Below are 23012 nucleotides of genomic sequence, written 5' to 3' on the forward strand. Positions count from 1 at the left end.
TCCTATAGTGCCCATGATACCTAAGTTTTATATGATACATTACTTTATTATGTGTAATTTGAAACATGCTAAATAGCTACTCAAATTTTCATTCTTTGTTAAAACATATGTTCATAATTTTCTACCTTAAATTATATCTGAGAATTTATATACTGTACTATTCTAAAGAGCAAATAATCTATATTTATATCCAGAATAGTAAAAATGTAAAGCCTATGTAATCCTATTTCAACTTACCTCAGCTGCCTTAGCTTGCATACGTTTCCTTTCCTGTTCTTCTTCATGGAGTTTTGCTTCCAATTCTTGCATTTTTTTCTAGTGATAAAAATATCAAAAAGTGTAATAGTGAAAAGTATCTTACCTATAAAATTTTAATATATCAAACAGGAAATGTTATAAATTTTAAGCATGGTTAATATAAACTTGTTCACTCCAATAATGCCTCTGGGCTCAGCAGCATCCATGATATACTCTTGGGATCAATTAATAGTCATTTATGAGGTAGCTGCAAAGAATTATAGGTAAAACCTATAGCCAAAAAGCAGAGGTCTACATGAAAGTAAATAAGTTACCTTGAGGCTGTTAACCTGAAACTTCACTTAGTGGCATTAAATACCTCCCAAGTGAAACAAAATAGGGCAGAGAACAACTTAAACCAAGTGGTGCAAGCCTTAAGTTACCATTTAATCTTTAAAAAATTACAAAAAGAACTTCTTTATGCCCATTAAGATTGAATATTCTTCTCCAATCTTTTTTCTTTTTTAGAAACTCCTATACATTTCTTTGCTACAAGATCCCTTATTGCTACAAATATTCAGTGATATGAAATTAATTTAAAAAAATGATCACCCAGTATTATGCATTGAGTAAAAGATACATTCACTGACTTCTGCAAGGGCCTGCATTGTGGTAAGTTTGTTATACTCCTGTTCAAGAAGATCCAGTTTTTCAAGTTGGGTTTGAACATGTGTTTGATCATGTTGTCGTTCTCTTTCTAGAGAAACCTGGAAAATATTATTAAATACAGTATGATAATTTGATGATCAAAAAACCAGAAATTATCAATGAGAATATCTTTGAATACACAGTATGCTTTTTGTCTGGCCTTTCAGAGAACTACTTAGATACAGAGAAGTTCTAGGAACATAACACTAGGTTGAAACCACGGGGAATAAAATAATGAGTTTATAATTTGAAAGGAATATTGTCGTTCCTATAGATTATTTTATATACATGTAGTTTTACATAGTGAGACTGTCTTTACACCTGGGACAGCAAGGATTTCCTGGACATACAGGCCATGTAAATGCACAAATAGTAAGTATTACCAATTAGTTTGGTACTCTTAAGTAGTTAATCTCTTAATTAAGGCAATAATTAGAGGTTTTGTGTCTTTTTAGATTCTCTCCAAATTTCATTTAAAATGTTTTTTCTTTTTTAATTTTCTTTACTTCAAATTTAGAGTAAGAGGTTTGAAAAGCCTGCTTTCTATATGTACTTAAGGACCAAAAGTGACAGGGTAAACCATTTACTAGGGTAAGAAGTGGAAATATAGTAAATTAAGATCTATTAAAAGAAAGTCATAGCTAAGTACCTGAACTTTAAACACTGTATCTTCATATGCAAGTCAATGACAATAGGTAATCATACTAAAAGAACTTTGAAAAAGACAAAAACAATACAAGGTAATAATTTATCATTAATTTGTGTGAACTACTAATTTCCTTCTATACATTCTGGTGCATATCTGAAGCTCTTGAAGAATACACTAACTTAAAAATTAGCACAAACCACACTTTACTTCCAGTATTGGTGCCATTTCTATTAAACTACCTTTATTAAAAATGGTATTTAAAATTTACTGATGAATCAACAACTATAATCAAGATATTTATTCTCTGTCTACTACTTATCTTCCAGGTACATTAGTCAAGATATCTCAAAAGTTTTCTTAATAAACCAATACCCTTTCCCTTTACCCCACCTGTCACAGAAATGTTAGATAAAACACAGCAAATTATAATAAAGTGTTACATAGAACCAAAAGCAAATAAAGGAATACTGAAGTCAAATATCACATGAGGCAGTACAGGAGATTTGGCATATAAGATGGGCAGGTTTATACCTGGGCAACTCACTACCTTAACTGCTGTACTGATATCTTCTTCCTGTAATCAGGTATAAACCTCAATGATCAAGAATACCACACCAATATAGTAACTAAAATCTGGCCTCAAATCAGCAAAACCCATTTAAATGACAGCAAAGGCAAATGCACATCTGCCTCATAAAGGCTGCCCACATAATTTAGAAAGTGTGGAATTTCCAACAAAGCTCCAAAGAAGATAAGTTTGCTGTAAGAAAGAAAATAAATGCTCCCCTAAAGAAAACACCAGAAGGGGGAATGAGTAGATGAACCAAAAAGATTAACTTGTGAAAATGTCAAATAATTTTTTAAAAACTGATAATTGTTTAGTGCTTAAATAGATCAAAGGAAGAAATACAAACCATAGAATAATAGTACACTAAAAGAGCAAAAATGAATGGATAGAACTTTTTCATCCAGTTAGAAACAAAAATACTTGGTCACCATAATAAACTCAGGAGCACAGTGAAGAGATGTAGAATATGTATGAGACATCCTTTCAAATACTGCTGTATGATTTTTCAGATATTTCCAAGTTTGGCCTCTACAACTACAACTGAAAGCATATATACTTTTTCTCTTTTATACTGTAAAGCACCTTTCATGTCAAGCATGTAAACCAACTGTGAATAAAGTGAAGATATTCAGAAGTCATGGTGTTCATGATAAATTCAAATTCCAGTCACAGCAGGAAAAAGAGGGATGCTTTAAAAAATATGTTGTAGATAGAAGATGCTAACATCCTCTCACAAATGTGCAAGTCACTTAAACATGAAAGACCTCTGGTGTAACACAACAGAAATATTTTGTTAAAATAACAATTGTAAAGAGTTATAAAAGAATCATGAACCATCAAATTTGCTTCATTTGACTCTTTAAACATATTAAAGAGGTTCAGAGAGTTAAATGCTTACTTACACTTTTTATAATGCAGACCATGTTACTGTGACTTTAAAATATCTCATAACTAACTATAGCATTTTCCCAATTTAAAACTTTGTCAAATACAATAACAGCAAAAAGAGCCAATCTAACCTTTTAATACCATAACTTATGTCAAGAAGTTTCAGTTCTAGGCTATTATAACAGCATAATTCATCCTGAGAAAAAAATTCAATTTAAATGAATTTTCTGAAGAACTGTTCCGTTCTTGGGTATCAGTCTGTGAGGTGCCATACCTGTTTTTCTAAGACAGATGTCCTTTCCATTTCTGCATGCTTTATCATATTTCGCATGTATTCCAATTGTTTTTCCAAAAGATTACATTTATTTTCTGCAGCTAATAACTGGGATGTCAGTTCTAAAATGAATACATAAGAAAAGTAGAAATCAGCTCACCTATAGAATAGTTTTAACATGCAGTTAACAGGAATGGGATCTACGGTGTTTACAATATAAATGGCATATCCCAGTGGCCCTAGAAGACTTTTTGAATTACTCTGCAGTTGCTCTAGAAGCTTTTTTTGACTTCTATATGCTGGTCAAATCTACCTTCTAGTAAATACAATGCATGACATCAGTCAGCACTTACTCCTTAAAATGCACCTGGAATATAATGTAATTTTGTTTTGAAGACAATGTACACTAGAAAGTGCTAATTTGGAGTTTCAGAATAATTTTACAATACTTATTTTGACAGAATTTAATTCCTTCAGAATTAAACAAACCTTGATTGTGTTTTGATTCTTCATTCTTTGAATTCTCCCTTTCTTGAATCTGTTCATCCAGTACTTTCTTATACTCAATGGTTTCTCTTGACAAGGTTTTTACACTTTCTTCTGCCTGAATCCTTTCAAGTTCCAAGCGACGGATCTTATCTTGAAGATTCTTCAGAGCAGAAAAGATGGCTGCCAAGTATAAAGCAAATACCATAATATAACAATAGGTATGAAGAAAATCACTGAAAAAAATAGAAAAAAAATTGATGACTGGGTCCAATGGAGAATCATTCTTTGGGAACAACAAATGCTAATCATTATCCAAAAAAAAAAAAAAAATCTTGTTTTTTTTCTTACTCAAGTTGTTTATTGGTTATTTTTAATAGCCTATAAACATGAAATTGTAAAAGAATTTATTCCAATTTTAGTGTTAATTTATTCTGGTTGAATATTATATGAAATTACAAATAAGTTGAAAATGCAGAAAATTATAATAAAAATCAAGTTTATAGTGTGTAGGAAATTTTTAATTTTCTCAAAAGATTTAATCTATTATGCAGTTCAATTAAGCTTAAAATAAAAGTAAATTATTAAAAATATTTCCTTTGTTAAAAATGTATTGATACATAAAATTATTTAATTTTTCTTTAGGACAATTAAACACATATTTCAAAAAATAAAAAATCCTTTTTAAGATATCTTTTTGAGTCTCTGAAATGTTCTAAGTAAAGAGTAAAAACCCCATAACTATGATAGAAACATTTCAAGGATTTTAAAATATGGTCCAAAAAATTTGGCTAATCATGGAGAAATTCATACAACTGTCCCAAAGTACATATGAATTGTCTTGAATCTTTTTTTCTGTTATTTATAGGATCACATGTAGACTCTACTTATAGAGTTAAAGCAGTCAAGCATACAAAGGACTTTATTTAATCTGCATTTTTTTTTCATTTAAGAAAAAAAAAAGTAAGCACTCTGTAAACACTTTCTCGAAAGTTTCTGACTCTAGACAATGATACACATTCATTGTAAAAACTACAGGGAATAACTAATAATACTACTACCCAGAGAGAACAACTATCATTTTTGGTTCTTTCAATCTTTTTCTACATATGTGAGATAAATTGAGATGAAAATATTTCTAAATTTTGCTTTTAATTTTAGCTTTTTAAACAATGAACACTTGTTCATATAATCAGATAGCCCTTTTGATAAATAAAAACAAAAAAATTAAGTTAACTTCTTAGTAAAAAATGGTCACTTTTTAAAGACTCCTGAAACAGAGTACCTTCAAAAGTGATTTCAACAATTTATACTTTCATCAGAAGTATGTCTTCGCCAACAGACTTAATTATAAAATGTATGCCATTCTGATAAGAAAAACATGACATTTCTGGTTATCTGGCTTACCAATTAAAGTTTAAATATATTTGCATACATTTTTGGCTAATCTTCTCTTTTCCAAGAATTTCCTTTATCCTTTCTTATGGGAAAAAGATTCCTTCCTTCTATTTTATTGTCTTCCTTTAACCCTAGTTTTGGTATTTATTGTTATTTTAATATATAGGTTTTCTAATTTTTCATATAGTTTTATCTAGTATTTTCTCAAGTTCTACTTTTTATGTATTTACTTTATATGTAGAACCCAATCTCACATTAGAAAAACTTTATATCTTTTCTTCTTATATTATTCTTAGTTTCATACATTTTTACATTTAAATATTAAGTAAAATATTTTTATTGGAGGAATAACTTTACACATCAAATTTATCATATACTAAACTCATGCATATACCGATATATAGAAATATTATTCATATCTACTTCCCCAAGACAGTTTCTGAGCTTTCATCTGTTTTGGCATTTTTAATATTATGAAAGTTTTTTAATTATTAAAGCTTTATAAACTTCAATGTTGGCACCACCTTGCCATATTACAGACATCTTTAAAATGTTTCAAAACTATTCCCATCAATTAATTCAGAATCATTTTGCCTAAGTGTCAATTTAAATGAAAATTCATGTAAACTGTAGAGGGAGAGATGCCAACTTTTTAAGAAACAAATCTTTTTATTTAACACCAGGTACACTTTTCCTTTTATTAATGAAATTTGTTCATTCACCATCTTTTTTTTTTTTTTTTTAATGCCTGGAACATAACAGGCCCCATGTAGGAGAATCACAGATTTTATTACACATAGTTTACTTATTCTTGTTGGCATCATCCTCAATGAGACTACAACGTAACTGGAACAAAAGCAGACATGAAATACACATACACATACCTAGAAATCTGGGAAAAAAAAAAAAAAAAAAACTCCAAAAACAGCTCAAAGAAGATATGAAAAGGTACAGGAAAAGAGCTCAGATATCAGTTTAACTTCCTCTGATGTCAACTAAGTTTAACCTCTTTTAAACCACTAAGGTGTGTGTATGTGTGTGTGTTTTAAATTGTATATGCTCACTATATTTTAGTATATAAGTAAAACAGCTCTTGGGAACTGTTTGCCTAACTTATACATCTCTTTTCCTGGGAATTCCTCCTTACCTTAACATGGCTGTAATTCTGATTTATTCCTTTTTTACCTTTTCACAAATCTTGCTAATTGATCCATAGCAGACACCCAGACAATAGCTATCTTCTTGGGACTTTTATCCAAAAAGCTAAAGCTAGAATTTATCAATTTAAGCTCAATTTAAAAATATGGTGGCCATGATTCTTGCTATGTTGAAGAAGCTGGTCAACGGCAAAAGAGAATGAAGCTATTGAAAAAAATTAAAAAATAAAAAAGATGAAGTGAAAATGCTGGGTGCTGATTATCTTTGAATCCCTAGTTCCTCACATTCTTTTTTTTTAAAGGCAAAACTTAGAATTTATTTGTTAAAGTGATGTAAGCCTAAATTCTAGAATAAATCAGTTTCAAAACTAGTTCACAAAACCCAGAATCATGGCTCAGAGAGTTTATTATGCAGCATAGCACAGCCACATATATCCAAACCAGAAATAATGCTTCCCTGGGATCCCTGGGACTTTGACTATGCTAGACAATCTGTGAAATCCACACACTATTTAAATAAACCCCCTCTTAGAATACAAAACAGGATACCTCCAAACAGAAAGAGCATATTTCAAACCCTGAACACAAAATGGGAAGAAGCTGGCAGAGAAGGGAAAGATGGCAGCAGCCTCTGAGGAGCTAATCAGAGCTGTCATCACTCTAATTACTATATGGCTCCTTTCTCCATCACTTGCTTCATTTACTTCACCATCTTCTGTTGCTGTGCTCTTAGTAATCTTGGACGACATGCCACCCTCACTCTCATCTGCTGTGCTTTCCTGGGAATTCTGGGATATAATCTCTTCACCTTGCAAGTCCCAGCTTTTAAGACTGTCCAGCCAGAAAGCCTTTCTGCAATTGATGAGGACTAGCATGGCTTTGACTCTGCAAACTACTTAGAGCTCCAGGGTTTTTCTGAGCACATGTTTGATGAGTCTCATGTCCTGGTGAATCTTGGAATGCCCATACAGGTGGTGAAGCAGCCTCACATCCAGCTGGAAGGTTTCCAGTAAGCTCAGCACACTGGTGTTTTCAAAAACTGATGTGACCAATGTATGGTCACTTTAGGAGTGACCATACATTGCTTCAGAAATGCTTCCACAAAGAGATGCCCACACTTCAAACATACATGCAGAATATGATGATTATCAAATACTTTCATAAGCTTGATGAGGACCCTGAAGTCTCAAATAGCCATGTTCCAGCAGAGGAGCTTCTCTTCGTGAATCTGCTATTGAGTCTGCTGCTGTGCTAGCCTGGAGATCTTTCACTGTCTTCTCACATTCAGCATTATCACGTGGAAAAAAATGACAAAGGTGTGCCTTCTCAGGGAAGGGAATGTAGTGGAAGATGCAACTTTTGAAGAGTTGATCAGTTCTGGGACACCAATACTAGTAATCTCCACTATGGCTTTCAGAACATCGTCTGTGTGCTCCAGGTAGATGCAAAGTATATCATGTATGCAGCTGCTCACTAAAGAAGCTGTTCTTCTCTTTCTCCCCATGTGACCACACTGGACAGAGGTACTGTTTGGCCAGGGAAGCAATTTTTTCTTTCTTCAGAGCAGGAGTTATAGATTTCTCCAAAAGTACCATTGAAAATCTGCTGAACTAAAGACCTCACTGGAAACTAAAAATGCTGGGATGAAAATTCTGCAAGTAACTGAAACTCTGACTGACCAATTCCTCCAATGGCTGCTTGTGTTCTATTTGCTTAAGTCAGCTAGTGAGGACCTCGAGGGCTAAGTACAGTAAATTATGATTTCCAATGTGAAAAATTCCACTCCAAGCAAAAAATCCACGAAAAATTTGCAGTGGGCTCTGACAACAGGAAGCCATTATGTGGTACTCATGAGCCTTCACTCCTGGCCATCAACTTCACCATGATCCTCAGCAACTAAGCACTGGAAATAGTTGTGTTCTCCAGATGGTTACACATCAGGTTCAGCAGTTGAACAACACAATGAACAATTTCTGGGGCAGACCTCTGATGGAGATGTGAGAATCCAGTATTCTGGTTTCCTTTATTCTTGAGAAATGGGTTTCTCTTGGTAAGAGATGGTGTCAACATATTATCTAAATTGTGGGAGAGCAAGAAATGTAGCTCAGCGGGCCCAAGCTACACAACTTCTGTAGCTTCAGTGTGCATTTCAGTATCTACAATGAATTTGGTCACAAGTTCACAACACAGAACAGAAGGCCTCAATGTTAGCCTCTCAGAAAAATACACTGTAATTCTGTAGTGACACTGATGTCTTTCCTCCCTTCCCTGTGAGCTCCTTGTCTACTGGCCTCTACCAGTCGGCACAGCATCATATTCCGAATTATCTTCTTTTGCAAATGTGTCAGGGAGCGTGCTTTGCAGCCACCTGCTTTTTGTTTCCTTCCTCTATCTTATCTTTCCCCATTTTCCTTCTCTCTCTCTCTCTTTCTTTCTGAAGCAGGAGAGCTGCTATGAGGTGTTATATCTAAAGTTTCCAAGTCAAAATTTGCAGGAGAAGGAACATAGTCTGGGGGTGACTGCCCAGTACTTTTCCAGGATTTCCTGCAGTTCTACAGTGTCCTTTAGTCGAGAGAGCACCTTGCCCTTCATCCCATGTGATGTTTGTCAGCAAAAGGCATTTACAACCTCTTGGAACCAGTTGAGGGTAAGAAATATGAGTGAACACATGTATGAACACTCCTTAAGAGACATAGACTCTAACTTCTCTCCAGATTCCAAGTCAGTAAGAAATATAGGACAATGTAAGAGACCAATAATCTCCTCCAGATTTCCTTTATATTGTCTCGCCACGCAAAGTCTCAAAAACAGGAAATTGGGAGCCAGGCACAATGGAGACACTAATTTTTGGCCTGCTTCCTGTGAAGTCATTGGACCACCCTCTTTTGAGAATTTCTGAGAGAACAGTGGCAGGTTGATGAAAATCCCGTCACAAGTATAGTATTCTTCCAGTCCATAGAGAGCTTTCACAGGGAATGGAAAGTCACCTCCTGGAACACAGAAGTCTACCACTAAGTCATCTTGGAAATCATTAAAGATGGTTGGTCCAATCCATTCCAAGGTTACTCAAGTCAGCTCCTCTTTTTGGATTAGGTTGGCAAACTCCTCATAATAAAGAGCATTGGCCGGAGGAGACTGTTCACTACAAGAATGAACCAACCTCGGCAAGGAGGTCACCTATGTACACTACTCATTGCTCAGCTCAGGTCAACTCTCCTTTGGGTCAAAGTACATTTACTTCTCTCTGTTGCCACGATACCAGCCATACTGACACCACAAATAACCCCAATGTTTGTACTTAAATATGGTGCTAGAGAGCTGCTTTTGTACCACCAGATGCATGACATCCTGGATATGGCTGCTGGCTTCATGATGTTTGCTAAATGCCAGAATGCTGAGAATATAGAAGAGTTTTCGTATTTGCTGAGGGGACATATTATCCAGACAATCTAAAATGCCCTTCACAAAGATGGCATTCAGCCTCATAGGAGTTGGGTTTAATACTAACAACCCAAGGAGGGCTTACAATGCAGTATCAACTTCCATTTCATTCCCACTGCAGACGTAGGTCACTGTAGACATAGGGCACCAACTGCTTCCTGCTGGCAGTGATAAAAAACTTAAAAGAGCATTTAATTTATAGGAGACTGACTGCCAAACAAATTTATATTCTGATCTTGAGTGTAGAACAAACTCTGAGCAAGCAACAGAATGGATAGACAAATAACCTTCAGAATATTCAATATCTATAATGAGTATAGAAAGAAACTAATCTTGAATGCAGCCTGATTTAATCATTTTTAGTACCCTTTCAATGTTCTTCTTTGCCTGAGTGTTGGTGCTATAAATGATGAAAATCATTGCCTGGTTGAAATTCTTGTGCTCAGACACTGGGGCAATGTTTGCAATTGCCTTAATCCAGTCTTCTGAAATGATTTTCTCAGATCTAACAGTCAACTTTAAGATATCAAAGAGAAGGATTTGCTCATCCTTCACATTCCTACTTGATTTGGGAAACCTGAAACTATGATGTCAAAATAAAATGCTGTGGATCCAGCTACTCCCGAAGCTCAGAAATTACCTCACATGCTTTGGTGGCTGTCAGGAAATGAAGAATGAACTTGACTATCATAGGTTTAAGCCATCCAATCTGATTGAGGACAGTTGACCCATCACCAACTGGTGGACCTTAGATAGGAAGTTTGGGTCAAGTTGGAGGCTGGAAAAGACATCCAGGATTGGGACAGTGAGGGGAGTATTCTCCATTAATAGGTCATCAGCATGCTAGGCATCCCCTAAGATCTCAGGTTGCCTGGTAACAGTCATGCTGCAGATACAATGAGTGAGACCGATCAGCTGCATAATCTTGGTGGTGAGGTCCTTGCCATCCACAATTCTGTCAAGCCATTTTAGGTGACTGAAAATGAGTTGAGGCATGTTGATTTCATTACTGCTCACAGTTTTGAAAAAAATACTCTGGCAACTTTTCAAATAAGGTTTTGATAATAGCAGGTTATATGTCAATCCTCAGAAGCAGTTTGATTAGGCTCTTAGAGAAAGATCCACCCACGCTGGCTTCCTCATTGTGCAGAGGTTCACAGGACAAGAGGCAGTTCCTCAAACTGTCATGTTCTTCAGTGTAAGATTCCAGGCTATGGAGAAATTCTTCTATCACTCTGGGATAAGAAGGATATTTCCTCAGGAAACAAAATAGCTTCTTTTAGAAAACTATCTGATCCACGGCTAATTGATTCTGATTCTCTCTAGTTTTAAGAATAAGTCCTGATCTTAAGAAGACTTACAAAGACAGTGTCATTTTCTTCAACTTCATTAGGAACATTAAGATTCCTTTCTCTTTTTGGGAAGTGGTTGCTTCCCAGCTGTGGAGGTATCTTCCCTCAGGGTCTCCTTATCCTCAGATTTTGACAGCCTTCTTTTGGAAATCATTTTGAGTGAAGTTCTCCATACTTAAAATTACACTCCTTGCTTTCCACTTTCCTGCCTGGGGTGATGTTGCTTTGGTTCCTCACATTCTTAAAGTCCACTTGTACACTTTTCTTTCCTGTTCTTGGTTGTTTAATCATCCCGTGCATGCTTATAAAACAAAACCATTCTTTTTTACCAAAGTTAATTCATTGGTGGAAACTAGTTCATAAATTTCTAACTAAGTTTTTATTAACTGTACTTTGTTTTCTGAGCTCTTTTAAAAAAGAAATCTGTTATCAGAAAGATACAATGCTTTTATTCTACCAATGGCTAGTTATATATTTAAAAAACATAAAACACAGATGTACACAAACACATCCCTGAACACATTTTCTGTCAAAATAAAATTTTATATAAGAGAGTTAATAGTAAACTTTTACTTCATGCCTTTATATTCTAGTTTCCTAATTAGAGATTTTTGGAGCCCAGTAATTACTTTACATTTTGTATCTTCATTTGAAGAGCTATATTTAGTATATATTTTCAGTTTCATATTTACTTCTTTCTTACAAACTTGTTTTCCTTCTAGGTTAAAAGACATTCTAGATGACTAAGTGATGGATTTTAAGAGTTTTTTTTCCTTAGAAAGATCTAAGAATGAGCTATTACTTTTTCTCCCTTCTATTGCTCTGTCTTCTATGAGTTCATGAACCACTGTGCCATTTTCATTCAAGTCACATGGAAAGACCCCTAAATGAAATATACACTATAGGTAGAAATAATGCATGCTGTGGTTGGATATGAGGTACCCCCAAAAGCTCACATGTGAGACAATCCAAGAAGTTTCAGAGGAGATTGGCTTTGAATTTATGATCCTTCTGCCTTGGTCTCCCAAGCTTCTGGGATTAAAGGCTTGTGCCACCTTTCCCGGCCAGTTCAACAAATATTGATAGACAACATCCGATGTGCAAGGCACTATGTAAGATGAAGTATATTAATTAAGAAAGCCTCCGTAGTCAGGGAACTATATAGAACAAATGTTGTCATCTACATTCTTCCCACACCTGGTTAAAAAAACAAAAACAAAAACAAAACCCCAAAAAACAAAAAAAGAAATATATAAGAATAGAACATTATGGATATACATTATGGATATACTCACATCATGTATTACTATGTACCTCAAAGTAGGGGCATAAGCCTATGACAGGCAAGATTCACCAGACCTTTTCAGGCTCTACTGAGGTAAGCACTATTTTCATAACATAAATGGAACTTATTTACTCTTTTCACTGTGTGGACACTTGCAATGATGATGCAAAGTGGTATTGAGTAAAACTATAAATTTTTAATTGACAAAACAAAAAGCTAGTTTTATGAAAAAATAAATAAAATTTACAAACCCTTAGCCACTCTAATGAAAAGGAGAGAGAAAACTCAAAATTACTAAAATTCGTGATAAAAAAGGCAATATCACAACAGACACTACTGAACTACAGAAGACAATTAGAAACTATTTTGAAAATTTATAGTGCAATAAAATAGAAAACCTTGAAGATACCAACAAATTTCTAGAGTCACATGATCAATCCAAAATGAATCAGGAGGACATACACAATTTAAAGATCAATTTCAAGCAAGGAAATAGAAGATGCCATTAAAAGCCTACCAAGAAAAGACCCGGACCAGACAATTCACAGACAAGTTCTACAAGACCTATAAAGAATTAATACCAACACTCCTCAAATTTTTCCATGAAAAGAAAAGGAGGGAACCCTTCCAAACTCATTCTATGAGGCTAGTATTATCCTGATTCCAAAACACCAGGCAGAGACACATCAAGGAAAGAAAATTTCAGACATATATCCCTGATGAACACAGATTTAAGAATTCTCAATAAAATTCTGGGAAATCATATACAAAATCATATTTAAAAAAATAGTGTACCATGACAAGTCGGGTTCATTCCAGGGATGAAAAAGTTGGTCCAACATATGTATATCAATAAACGTAATTCATCACATCAACAGACTTAAAGAATCATATATCAGTTAATGCAGAGAATACATTTGACAAAATACAGCACCCTTTCATGTTCAAAACTCTAGAAAAACTAGGGATAGTAGCAACATACCTCAACACTGTAAAAAGCTATCTACAGTAAGCCCAAGGCCAACATCATTCTAAACCGAGAAAATCTGGAAGCATTCCCTCTAAAAACTGGAACAAGACAGGGATGCTCTTTCTTCTCTTCCATTCAACACAATCTTTGAAACTCTAGCCAGAGCAATTAGACAGACCAAAGAAAATAAAGGGCTACAAATAGGAAAAAGAAGAACTCAAACTATCATTATTTGCCAGTGACTTGATTCTATACTTATAGGATCCAAAAAACTCCACCAGAAAGCTTTTAGAAGTAATTAATAAATTTGGCAAAGTAACAGGATATAAAATCAACACCCATAAATCAAATGCATTTCTATACATCAGTGCTGAAGCCTCTGACAGAGAAATTAGGAGAACTACCTTCATTAACAATAGCCTCAAAGAAAAAAAATATACTCGGGAACAACTTAACAAAAGAAGTGGAAAACCTCTACAATGAAAACTACACAACACTGAAGAAAGAAACTGAAGAAGACCTTAGAAGATGGAAAGATATCCCATGGTCTTAGATAGGCAGAATTAATACTGTTACAATGGCCATACTACCTAAAGCACTATATAGATTCAATGCAATTCCAATTAAAATCCCAATGTCATTCCTTATAGAAATAGAAAAAGCAATCATAAGAGACCCAGAATCACCAAAGCAATCCTTAGAAAGAAGAATGAAGCAGGAGGCATCACTATACCAGACCTTAAACTATACTACAAAGCTATAGAAACAAAAACAGCATGTACTGGCACCCAAACAGACATGTAGACCAATGGTATAGAATAGAAAACACAGAGAGAAACCCACATACATACAGTTATCTCATACTAGACAAAGGTGCCAAAAACATACATTGGAGAAAGGATAGCCTCTTCAACAAGTGGCGCTGGGAGAACTGGAAATCCATATGCAGCAAAATGAAACTAAACTCCTATCTCTCACCTTGCCTAAAACTCAACTCAAAGTGGATTAAGGACCTAGAAATTAGACCAAAGACCTTGCACCTAACAGAGGAAAAAGTAGGCACAAATCTTCATCACGTTGAAGTAGGCCCTGATTTCCTTAACAAGACTACTAAAGCTAAAGAAATAAGATCAATAATCAATAAATGGGATAGATTTAAACTAAAAAGCTTCTCAGCAAAAGAAAAGAGAAGAAAAGAAAAGAAGCAATCAACAAGGTGAAGAGAGAGCCTACATTTTGGGAGCAAATTTTTGCCACACACGTCAGATATAGCACTAATCTCCAGGATATATATAAAGAACTAAAAAAACTCAACACCAAAAAAACAAACAACCTAATCAATAAATGGGCTAAGGAGGTGAAATGACACTTCTCAGAAGATATACAATCAATCAACAAATATATGAAAAAAAATTCAACATCTCTAGTAATTAGAGAAAGGCAAATCAAAAAGATTTCATCTCATGCCAGTCAGAATGGCAGTTATCAAGAATACAAACAATAAGTGCTGGCAAGGATGTGGGGGAAAAGGCACACTCATACACTGCTGATGGGACTGCAAATTACAACCACTATGGAAAGCAGTATGGAGATTCCTCAGAAAACTTAGAATGGAACCACCATTTGACCCAGTTATCCCACTCCTCAGTTTATATCCAAAGAACTTAAAAACAGCATACTACAGAGACACAGCCACTTTAATGTTTATAGCTACACAATTCACAAAAGCTAAAATGTGGAACCAACCTAGATCCCTTCAATAGATGAATGGCTAAAGAAACTGTGGTATATATACACAATGGAATATTACTAAGCATTATAAGAGAAATAAATTATGACATCTTCAGGTAAATGGACAGAGTTGGAGAATATCATCCTAAGTGAAATAAGCCAATCCCAAAAAACCAAGGCCCAAATATTTTCTCTGATAAGTTGATGTTAATCCATATGGGGGGAGGTGGGGTGGGGCATGGGAAGAGTGGTGGAACTTTGGATGGGGCAAAGGGGAAGGGAGGATAGGGCACAGGAATAGGAGATGGTGAAATGAGACGAACATCATTACCCTAGGTACATGTATAACTAAGTGAATAGTGTGTCTCTACTTCATGTACAACCAGAGAAGTGAAAAATTGCGCTCCATTTGTGTACAACGCATTGAAAATCTTTCTGCTGTCATGTATAACTGATTAGAACTAATAAAAAATAAATAAATAAATGTAAAAAAACTATCAATTTTTTAGCTCAAATAAAGGTAGTGGTACTTAACTAATTTTAAGCTTTTCTTGTAAGGAAAAACAAGCCACTATGTCCTTATAAAGTAGTAAAAACTGTTAAATCTTGATCATAACTATACATCTTTTATTAATGTATAACAAAAAAAGTCATGTACACATCAAATATATATATCAAAGGGTGATGGTCATGAAAAAGATTTGCCTGAAGGTTCTAATAGTAAACTTAACTGAAATCATTTCCATCAATGAATACCATTTTTATATTATTTTAATAAATTAAGGCTAAGTTAGATATTGAACAGTCATTTTCTCAAAAATGAATGAAGTGATGCCCCCCCCCACCAACTTCTAAGATCTGACTATACTTGTTCATGGTATAAAAATTCAAGTTAAGGGTTTATAATTCTACAAAACTGAACTATGCTGTGAGCTTTATAGCTTCCCAATATAAAGACTTTTCTTTTGATGTCAATTATATTTTAGTGTAGTTTTTTAATGCTGTATAATGAAATATGGCAAAATTTAAAAGATATGAATACATTAACATATCGATATAAAAACCATGCTTAGGTAATAGGCATTCAAAGTTCAAAAAGGATGAATGAATTTCAGTGTCACAATTTACAGAAAAGTTAGCCAGTAGACCTAACCTTTTGTTTCACTAACCTCTGAGAATTTGTCTACCTGAATGTTTTCTATATTACTAATTGATAAAGGTATTTATATGCCTATGGCATACATATCCTACTAAATTTTACTATATCTGTCTACCTAGATTATTTATGCAAATAATGTGATTTACAGTGAATCCCTATTTCACTTTGGGAAGGCTGGAATTTTGGTAATTGTGAATGGTTGCTCAAGTACAAAATATGTTTATGACTAATCTCTTATAAAAGCTCTAGTCTAAGGGGCTGGGGTTGTGGCTCATTGGTAGAGTGCTTGCCTAGCATGCATGAGGCATTGGGTTCAATCCTCAGCAACACATAAAAATAAAATAAAAATAAAGGTTATTGTGTCTACCTACAATTAAAACAAATATTAAAAAAAAAAAAAAAAGCTCTAGTCTAAGTCGTATATGAATGGCTTTTCCTCGGCAACACTTTGCATGTTGTACAACCCTTTGGTAGACACGTGTATTCTGTGGTGTGTCTTTTAACAATCCCCCCTCCCCTAGTAGTCTGATAAACTTTTATGAATTTCAATACCTGATGCAAAACTCTTTATAAGATACCATGAAGATGAAAAACTAATGTTAATTAAGTTAACTAAATGATTAAAACAAATGATAGGATGTTACACATTAGAATAGCAGTTAAAGGCTGACAATCTAAAAAAAAACAACAAAAATTGTATGATATTCAAAGAACATCATAGGTTAAAAAAGCAAAAAAATATACAACTGAAGCCCACAAAGGAGCAAAACCCCACTAATTTTCAGTTATAATTTCTTACTTAAAAATAAGCACAAGGGGGCTGGGGTTGTACCTCAGTGGTAGAGCTCTTGCCTTGCACGTGTGAGGCCCTCGGTTCAATCCTCAGCACCACATAAAAATACACAAATAAAAATAAAGATACTGTGTCCATCTACATCTAAAAAAGAAAATTTAAAAAAATAAAAAAAAGCACAAGGGGCTTGGGTTGTAGCCCAATGGTATAGCATTTACCTAGCATGTGTAAAACACTGGGTTCAATTCTCAGCACCACATATAAGTAAATAAAATAAAGGTCCATTGACAACTAAAAAAATATTTAATAAAAAAAAGCACAAAATAAAATAACTATGCAATTGAGCTCTTAACTCTGTAGGAACACAAGACCTGAGAATTACAAATTAATACTTCCACTACAATATTATATCTAGTTCTGATCTTCACATCTGTGAAAACAAAAAATTCAGAGTACAGCAAATTATTAAAGAATGAAGGATCAAGAAAAAATTAAGTGGGGAGGTGGATTTTTTTTTCACAGAGCAATCAGTAAAACTTTCAGCCCAGTAATGTTAACAATAAAGCTAAAATCTGTTTTTGCATCACTAGTGATTTTAAGGAATATGAAAGAAGGGGGAAAATGGAGATGATGGGAAAAACAAGACAAATAACATGCAAAACTGTAAATAAGTTTGTTTTACATCTTTAGAGAATAGCATGGTGAACTATTTTAAAAATGTCTCAGGATATTATCCTATTGTTATATTGTATTATACAGGTGGCCTTCAACATCCATTGGTAATACAATGGTTATCCAATCCAATGATTATGAAAACCTTCCCATCCCACACCAGATACCAAAATCCATAGATGCTCAAGTCCCTTAGACGGAATGGTGCAGAATTCACATGCAATCATCACATATACTTCCATATACTTCAATCATCCCTAATAGAAGAATTGAAATGCTATGCAAACAGTTGTTATGATGTGTTATGGAATAATGACAAAGAAAAAAAGTTTACATGCTTGCTACAGGTGTAATTTTTTTCTCAAATACTGCTGACCAGTTGGTTCAATCAATGGATTCAGAACCCAGAGATATAGAAGACTACAGTACTTTTACAGTGTTTACTTCCATCAATCCAACAATACCTGCTTTTCAAACGGAAGGACAGACACCAAAATCATCATCCCCTTTATATCCACAAAAATTAAAGGCTTTAAGTTATGAACAAAGGATTAAGATATTTCAAAAACAACACTGAGGAGGGCAGAGAGGTATGTGCTAGAGAAGCTAGAGGAAAGAAACACCTCTTTATGTAAATAATATATATTTGCTTTAAAGAACAAGTATAATTCCAGACAAAGAAAATATCAGTATGAGGCTGGGGATATAGCTCAGCTGGTAGAGTGCTTGTCTCGCATGCACAGGCCCCAAGTTCAATCCCCAGCACCACAAGAAACAAACAACAAAAACCTTTTTCGTTGCTGGTCGGACTGCAGATTGCTGCAACCAATATGGAAAGCAGTGTGGAGATTCCTTAGAATACTTGGAATGGAACCACCATTTGACCCAGCTATCCCACTCCTTGGTCTATACCCAAAGGACTTAAAAACAGCCTACTATAGTGACATAGCCACATCAATGTTTATAGCAACAAAATCCACAATAGCCAAACTGTGGAACCAACATACATGCCCTTCAATAGATAAATGGATAAAGAAACTAGTATATAAACACAAGGGACTATTACTCAACAATAAAAGAATAAAATTATGGCATTTGCAGGTAAATGGATGGAATTAGAGAATATCATGCTAAACGAAGTAAGCTAATCCCCCCAAACTAAGGGCCAAATATTTTCTGATAAGTGGATAATAATCCATACTGGGGGCAGGGGCATAGAAGGAAAGATGGTGGAATGAGAAGGACATCATTACCTTAGGTACACATAGTATTGCATGAATGGTGTGACCCTACTGTGAGTACAAGCAGAAAAGTCAAAAATTGTGCTCCATTTGTAATATAATGAATCAAAGAGCATTCTGCTGTCATGTCACTGATTAGAACAAAAGTTTAAAAAAAAATAAAGAATACAAGTAACAATGTTGGTGAGGACGTGGGGAAAATATACATGCATACATTGCTAATGGGACTGCAAATTGGTACAATCACTCCTGAAAGCACTATAGTTCCTCAGAAAACTTGCAATGGAACCACTATTTGACTCAGTTATACCACCCCTCAGCATCTACCCAAAGGATTGAAAATCAGCATATTACAGTGACATAGCCACATCAATGGTCATAGCAGCTCAATTCTCAATAGCTAAGCTATGGATCCAGCTTAAGTGCCCTTCAACGGACGATCACCAAAGAAAATATTGTATATATACACAAGAGAATATTACTCAGCCATAAAGAAGAATGAAATTATGGTACTTGAGGGTAAATGGATAGAAGTGGAGACTTTCATGTTAAGTGAAAGGAGCCACTCCAAAAAAAACCAAAGGCCAAATGTTCTCTCTGATATGCAGATGCTAACTCACAATAGGCAGTGGTGGAGATCAAGAAGGGGAGGTTTACTGAATTGGACTGGGGAGTCAGGGTTGGAGGGGGATTGGGAAAGACAGTAGAATGAATTGAACATAGCTTTCCTATGTTCATATATGAATACATGACCAGTATAACTCCACACCATGTACAGCCACAAAAATGGGAAGTTATATTCCATGTTTGTATGATATGCCAAAACATATACTACTGTCACGTTTTACTAAAAAGAACAAATTAAAAAAGAGAAATTAAAAAATAAAAATAATATTTAAAAAAATTTCAGTATGAGAGAAAACAAGGGAAAGGCTTGCAAACTTCAAGTTGATATGATAGGCAGAATGGAAATCTAATCTCTGGCTGCTCTGGTGAATTATGATACATAGCAAAAAGGACTTTCAGAGATGTTAATAAGGTTATGGCTCTTAAGATACTGAGACTATTCCTGAACCTAACTAATTACATGAGTAGAAAGTTTCCTCTAGTTATGGTTAGAGAAATGTAGCCACAGCAGAAGTCAAAGAGATTTAAAGCATATGAGACCTGATTCATTGTTGCCATAGGAGACCAAGAGGAAAGCATGAGTAGGAATAAGAAGTCTAGAGAGGTGAAGACTGGTCTTGACAGCAGGAAAATGAAACTATAGTCCAGCATCAACAAGGAATTGAATTTGGCCAAGAATATGAATGTGTGGAAGCAGATCGTCCCTAGCATCTCCAGAGAGAATATGCCCAGTCAATACCTAGATTTGAACCATATCAGACTGTCAGCAGAGAAGAACCCACCCAGATTTCTGACCTATAGAAAACTACAACATGAATAATTTGTGTTATTTAAAGTGGCTTAGTTTGTGGCATTGTGTTTATATATTTATTGTGTCTGGCTTTAACCTAGAGGCCCTCTAACATCAAGCCATATCCCCAGTCCATAAAAAAAAAATACATATATATATATATACTTATAAAATTATATATAAAATATATATAAATATATATATGTATACCTATTTATTTATATTTTATGACTATTTATTTATTTTTTATATAATGCTGAGGATCAAACCCAGTGCCTCCCCCGTGCTAGGCAAGCACTCTTGTCAGGTTGCTGAGGCTGGCCTTGAACTTGCTATCCTCCTCCTCAGTCTCCTAAATTGCCAGATTACAGCTGTTTGTGGTATTTGTTAAGGCAGGCAAGAAAACCAATAGAGGTACATGTATGTCACAATGTCTTCCACAATTTTGTAATTACAATGTGCCAATTAAAAATTAATTTTAAAAAAGAAAATTAACATAGATGTCAAGCTCTAAGAACAAATATATTTCAAGTAGCGAGAACAAAGAATGTTTAAGAAAGGAGGTAGGGATGAATTTACTAAGGCAGACAGGGTTTAAGTTGTAGGAAATCTAAGACTTCATTATTATTATTATGTGAGCCATGGAGAGGTGCTGAAACTTTGTTTAAAGTGAGAGACATAATAAATGGTAGTGATGTTAAGTGGGGATCAGAAGGAGACGAAAGGCATAGATATTTGTTAGTTTTCTATGAACATACTAGATAACAGATAAGAATGTAAATGAAATCAGTGAGAATAAAAAAAAATGCTTTTGAGTTACTGCATTTTACTGAAGTAAAAACACAGTCTAGGATCCTGATTCATGTTGAAGATGATAGACTAGTGAGGTACGATTCAAAGTACTTTACCTTAAGTGATGTGGTAGATGATTATGTTCACCAATCAAAATAAAGAGCACCCAAAAAAGCATATTTTTAGTAGGCTAAAAACAGGCAGTAAAGGGGAAAACATATTTCTCAAGTTTTGAAATAACGGAGAACAAAAACAACAATTTTAAAGCAGCAGGTAAACAAAAGCAGCATCTTTTTATCAGGGTTTATTACCTCTACTATTGCTTTCTGGATAGGCAAGGGTAGGCTTATTTGGAGAGCGTCGTAGATCACTATTAAGGAAAGGCTTATCAGATGGATATGATACATAAGGAGATGAAGAATGGTGAACCACACCCCTATTAGACCTTGATGGTTCAGCTGAGATGTTCTGAAAAATAAAAATACAGAAATTACTTTTCAAAAATTGAAACCATATTCATGACTTAAAAATTGAACTGTCTATATATTCTTCTGATAAGAGACAATGGGAAAAAAGAGCCCAATAACTATACGCAGTAGAATTCAACCATCATTTATTTTAAGGAAATACAACTTTAAAAGTGTTTCATATTTGTCTAAATGTAGCCATATGCCCAACACTACAAAGAATACTCTCACAATCTAAATACAAACACTGAATAGAAAAAATAATGGTACTCAACAAATATTGTATCTTAAGTATATACCATGAAACATACATTCAGAAAAGTAAATATACAGAATGAGAGATTGCTAAAAATTACTCTATTCTCAAATGCAACAAAATACTTCTTAAATATTTTAGTGTCCAAAACTTAAAAAAAAGAAAAAGAGATATTGTCCTTGCCTCAAAGGACTTATTTTAGTTAGAAAACAGGGAAATAATCAGAAAACATAAAGACTTACCAACATTCATACATAAAACTTTATTTCCACACATACATCATCTGTCATGAATGGAATTCTAACAAATTTAGGATTATGTTCCATATGATATGAAAATTATATCAGAAAATTATACGATATTATATTAGAAGATAATGATGGACTTTCTTTGATACAGTGGAGAAAATAATCAAAAAGTTGAAGTCTATGGTAGAAGTTGTGACTATGACTGTTCTAAATTCTCAAACATCCATTTTTCTTTTTTCAACTGCCACAGCAAAGTCTTACCTTTTGAGAACTGCACTTTATAGAGTACTAAATAATCTGTGTTCAGAAAAGCACAAAGGAACAATAAATATTGACAATAACAATAAACAACTTTGTGGAACAGACAAACGTTATCAAAATACATATATTTAAATGTTACTAAAACCAAAGATTCTACTTTCATGTTAGAAATCACATAAATTCCCAGCTGGTTTACAAAAGGAAATATAAAACATACACTATTGCTGTGAAAACAAGAAGGTAAATAATATGATCAAGGTGAAGATATTCTAGAAATGAAAAACTAGATTGCATTATAATATCTTTCAATGTAATCCACCTCATTCAAGTAAAAATCCACATGATCAACAAGTATGAGAGCATTGAATAACATTCATTATCCAGCAAAGAATATTTTATGGCAATATAAAACTTCATCAAAAACCATGGCAAACATACTTCATTTTGCAAAATTTGAAACATTCCTTTTAAAACCAAAAACAAAACAAAGCCCTCTGCACAACTTCTAGTTGATGTTCTTAATACTAAATTGCATCTCTTAAATTTAAGCATATTAGGATAG

At 34.2% G+C, this 23012-nt stretch overlaps 1 protein-coding gene and 1 pseudogene across 2 annotated transcripts in view; both read right to left on the minus strand.

The window, feature by feature from the left end:
• The window catches only part of Cep57 (centrosomal protein 57), a 41799-nt gene that overhangs the window by 13038 nt on the left and 5749 nt on the right, over window positions 1-23012 (minus strand). For both annotated transcript variants that reach the window (XM_015489966.2, XM_048795663.1), the window contains exons 2-6: window positions 21530-21686; window positions 3814-3993; window positions 3325-3446; window positions 888-1004; window positions 238-315 (exon numbers count right to left, since the gene is read on the minus strand). In XM_015489966.2, the coding sequence (XP_015345452.1) occupies window positions 238-315; window positions 888-1004; window positions 3325-3446; window positions 3814-3993; window positions 21530-21686 (654 nt within the window). The remainder of the gene's footprint in view (window positions 1-237; window positions 316-887; window positions 1005-3324; window positions 3447-3813; window positions 3994-21529; window positions 21687-23012) is intronic.
• LOC107145634 lies at window positions 5359-12694 on the minus strand (annotated as a pseudogene).

Source organism: Marmota marmota, unplaced genomic scaffold, assembly GCF_001458135.2.
Source record: "Marmota marmota marmota unplaced genomic scaffold, marMar, whole genome shotgun sequence".
Lineage (NCBI taxonomy): Eukaryota > Metazoa > Chordata > Mammalia > Rodentia > Sciuridae > Marmota > Marmota marmota.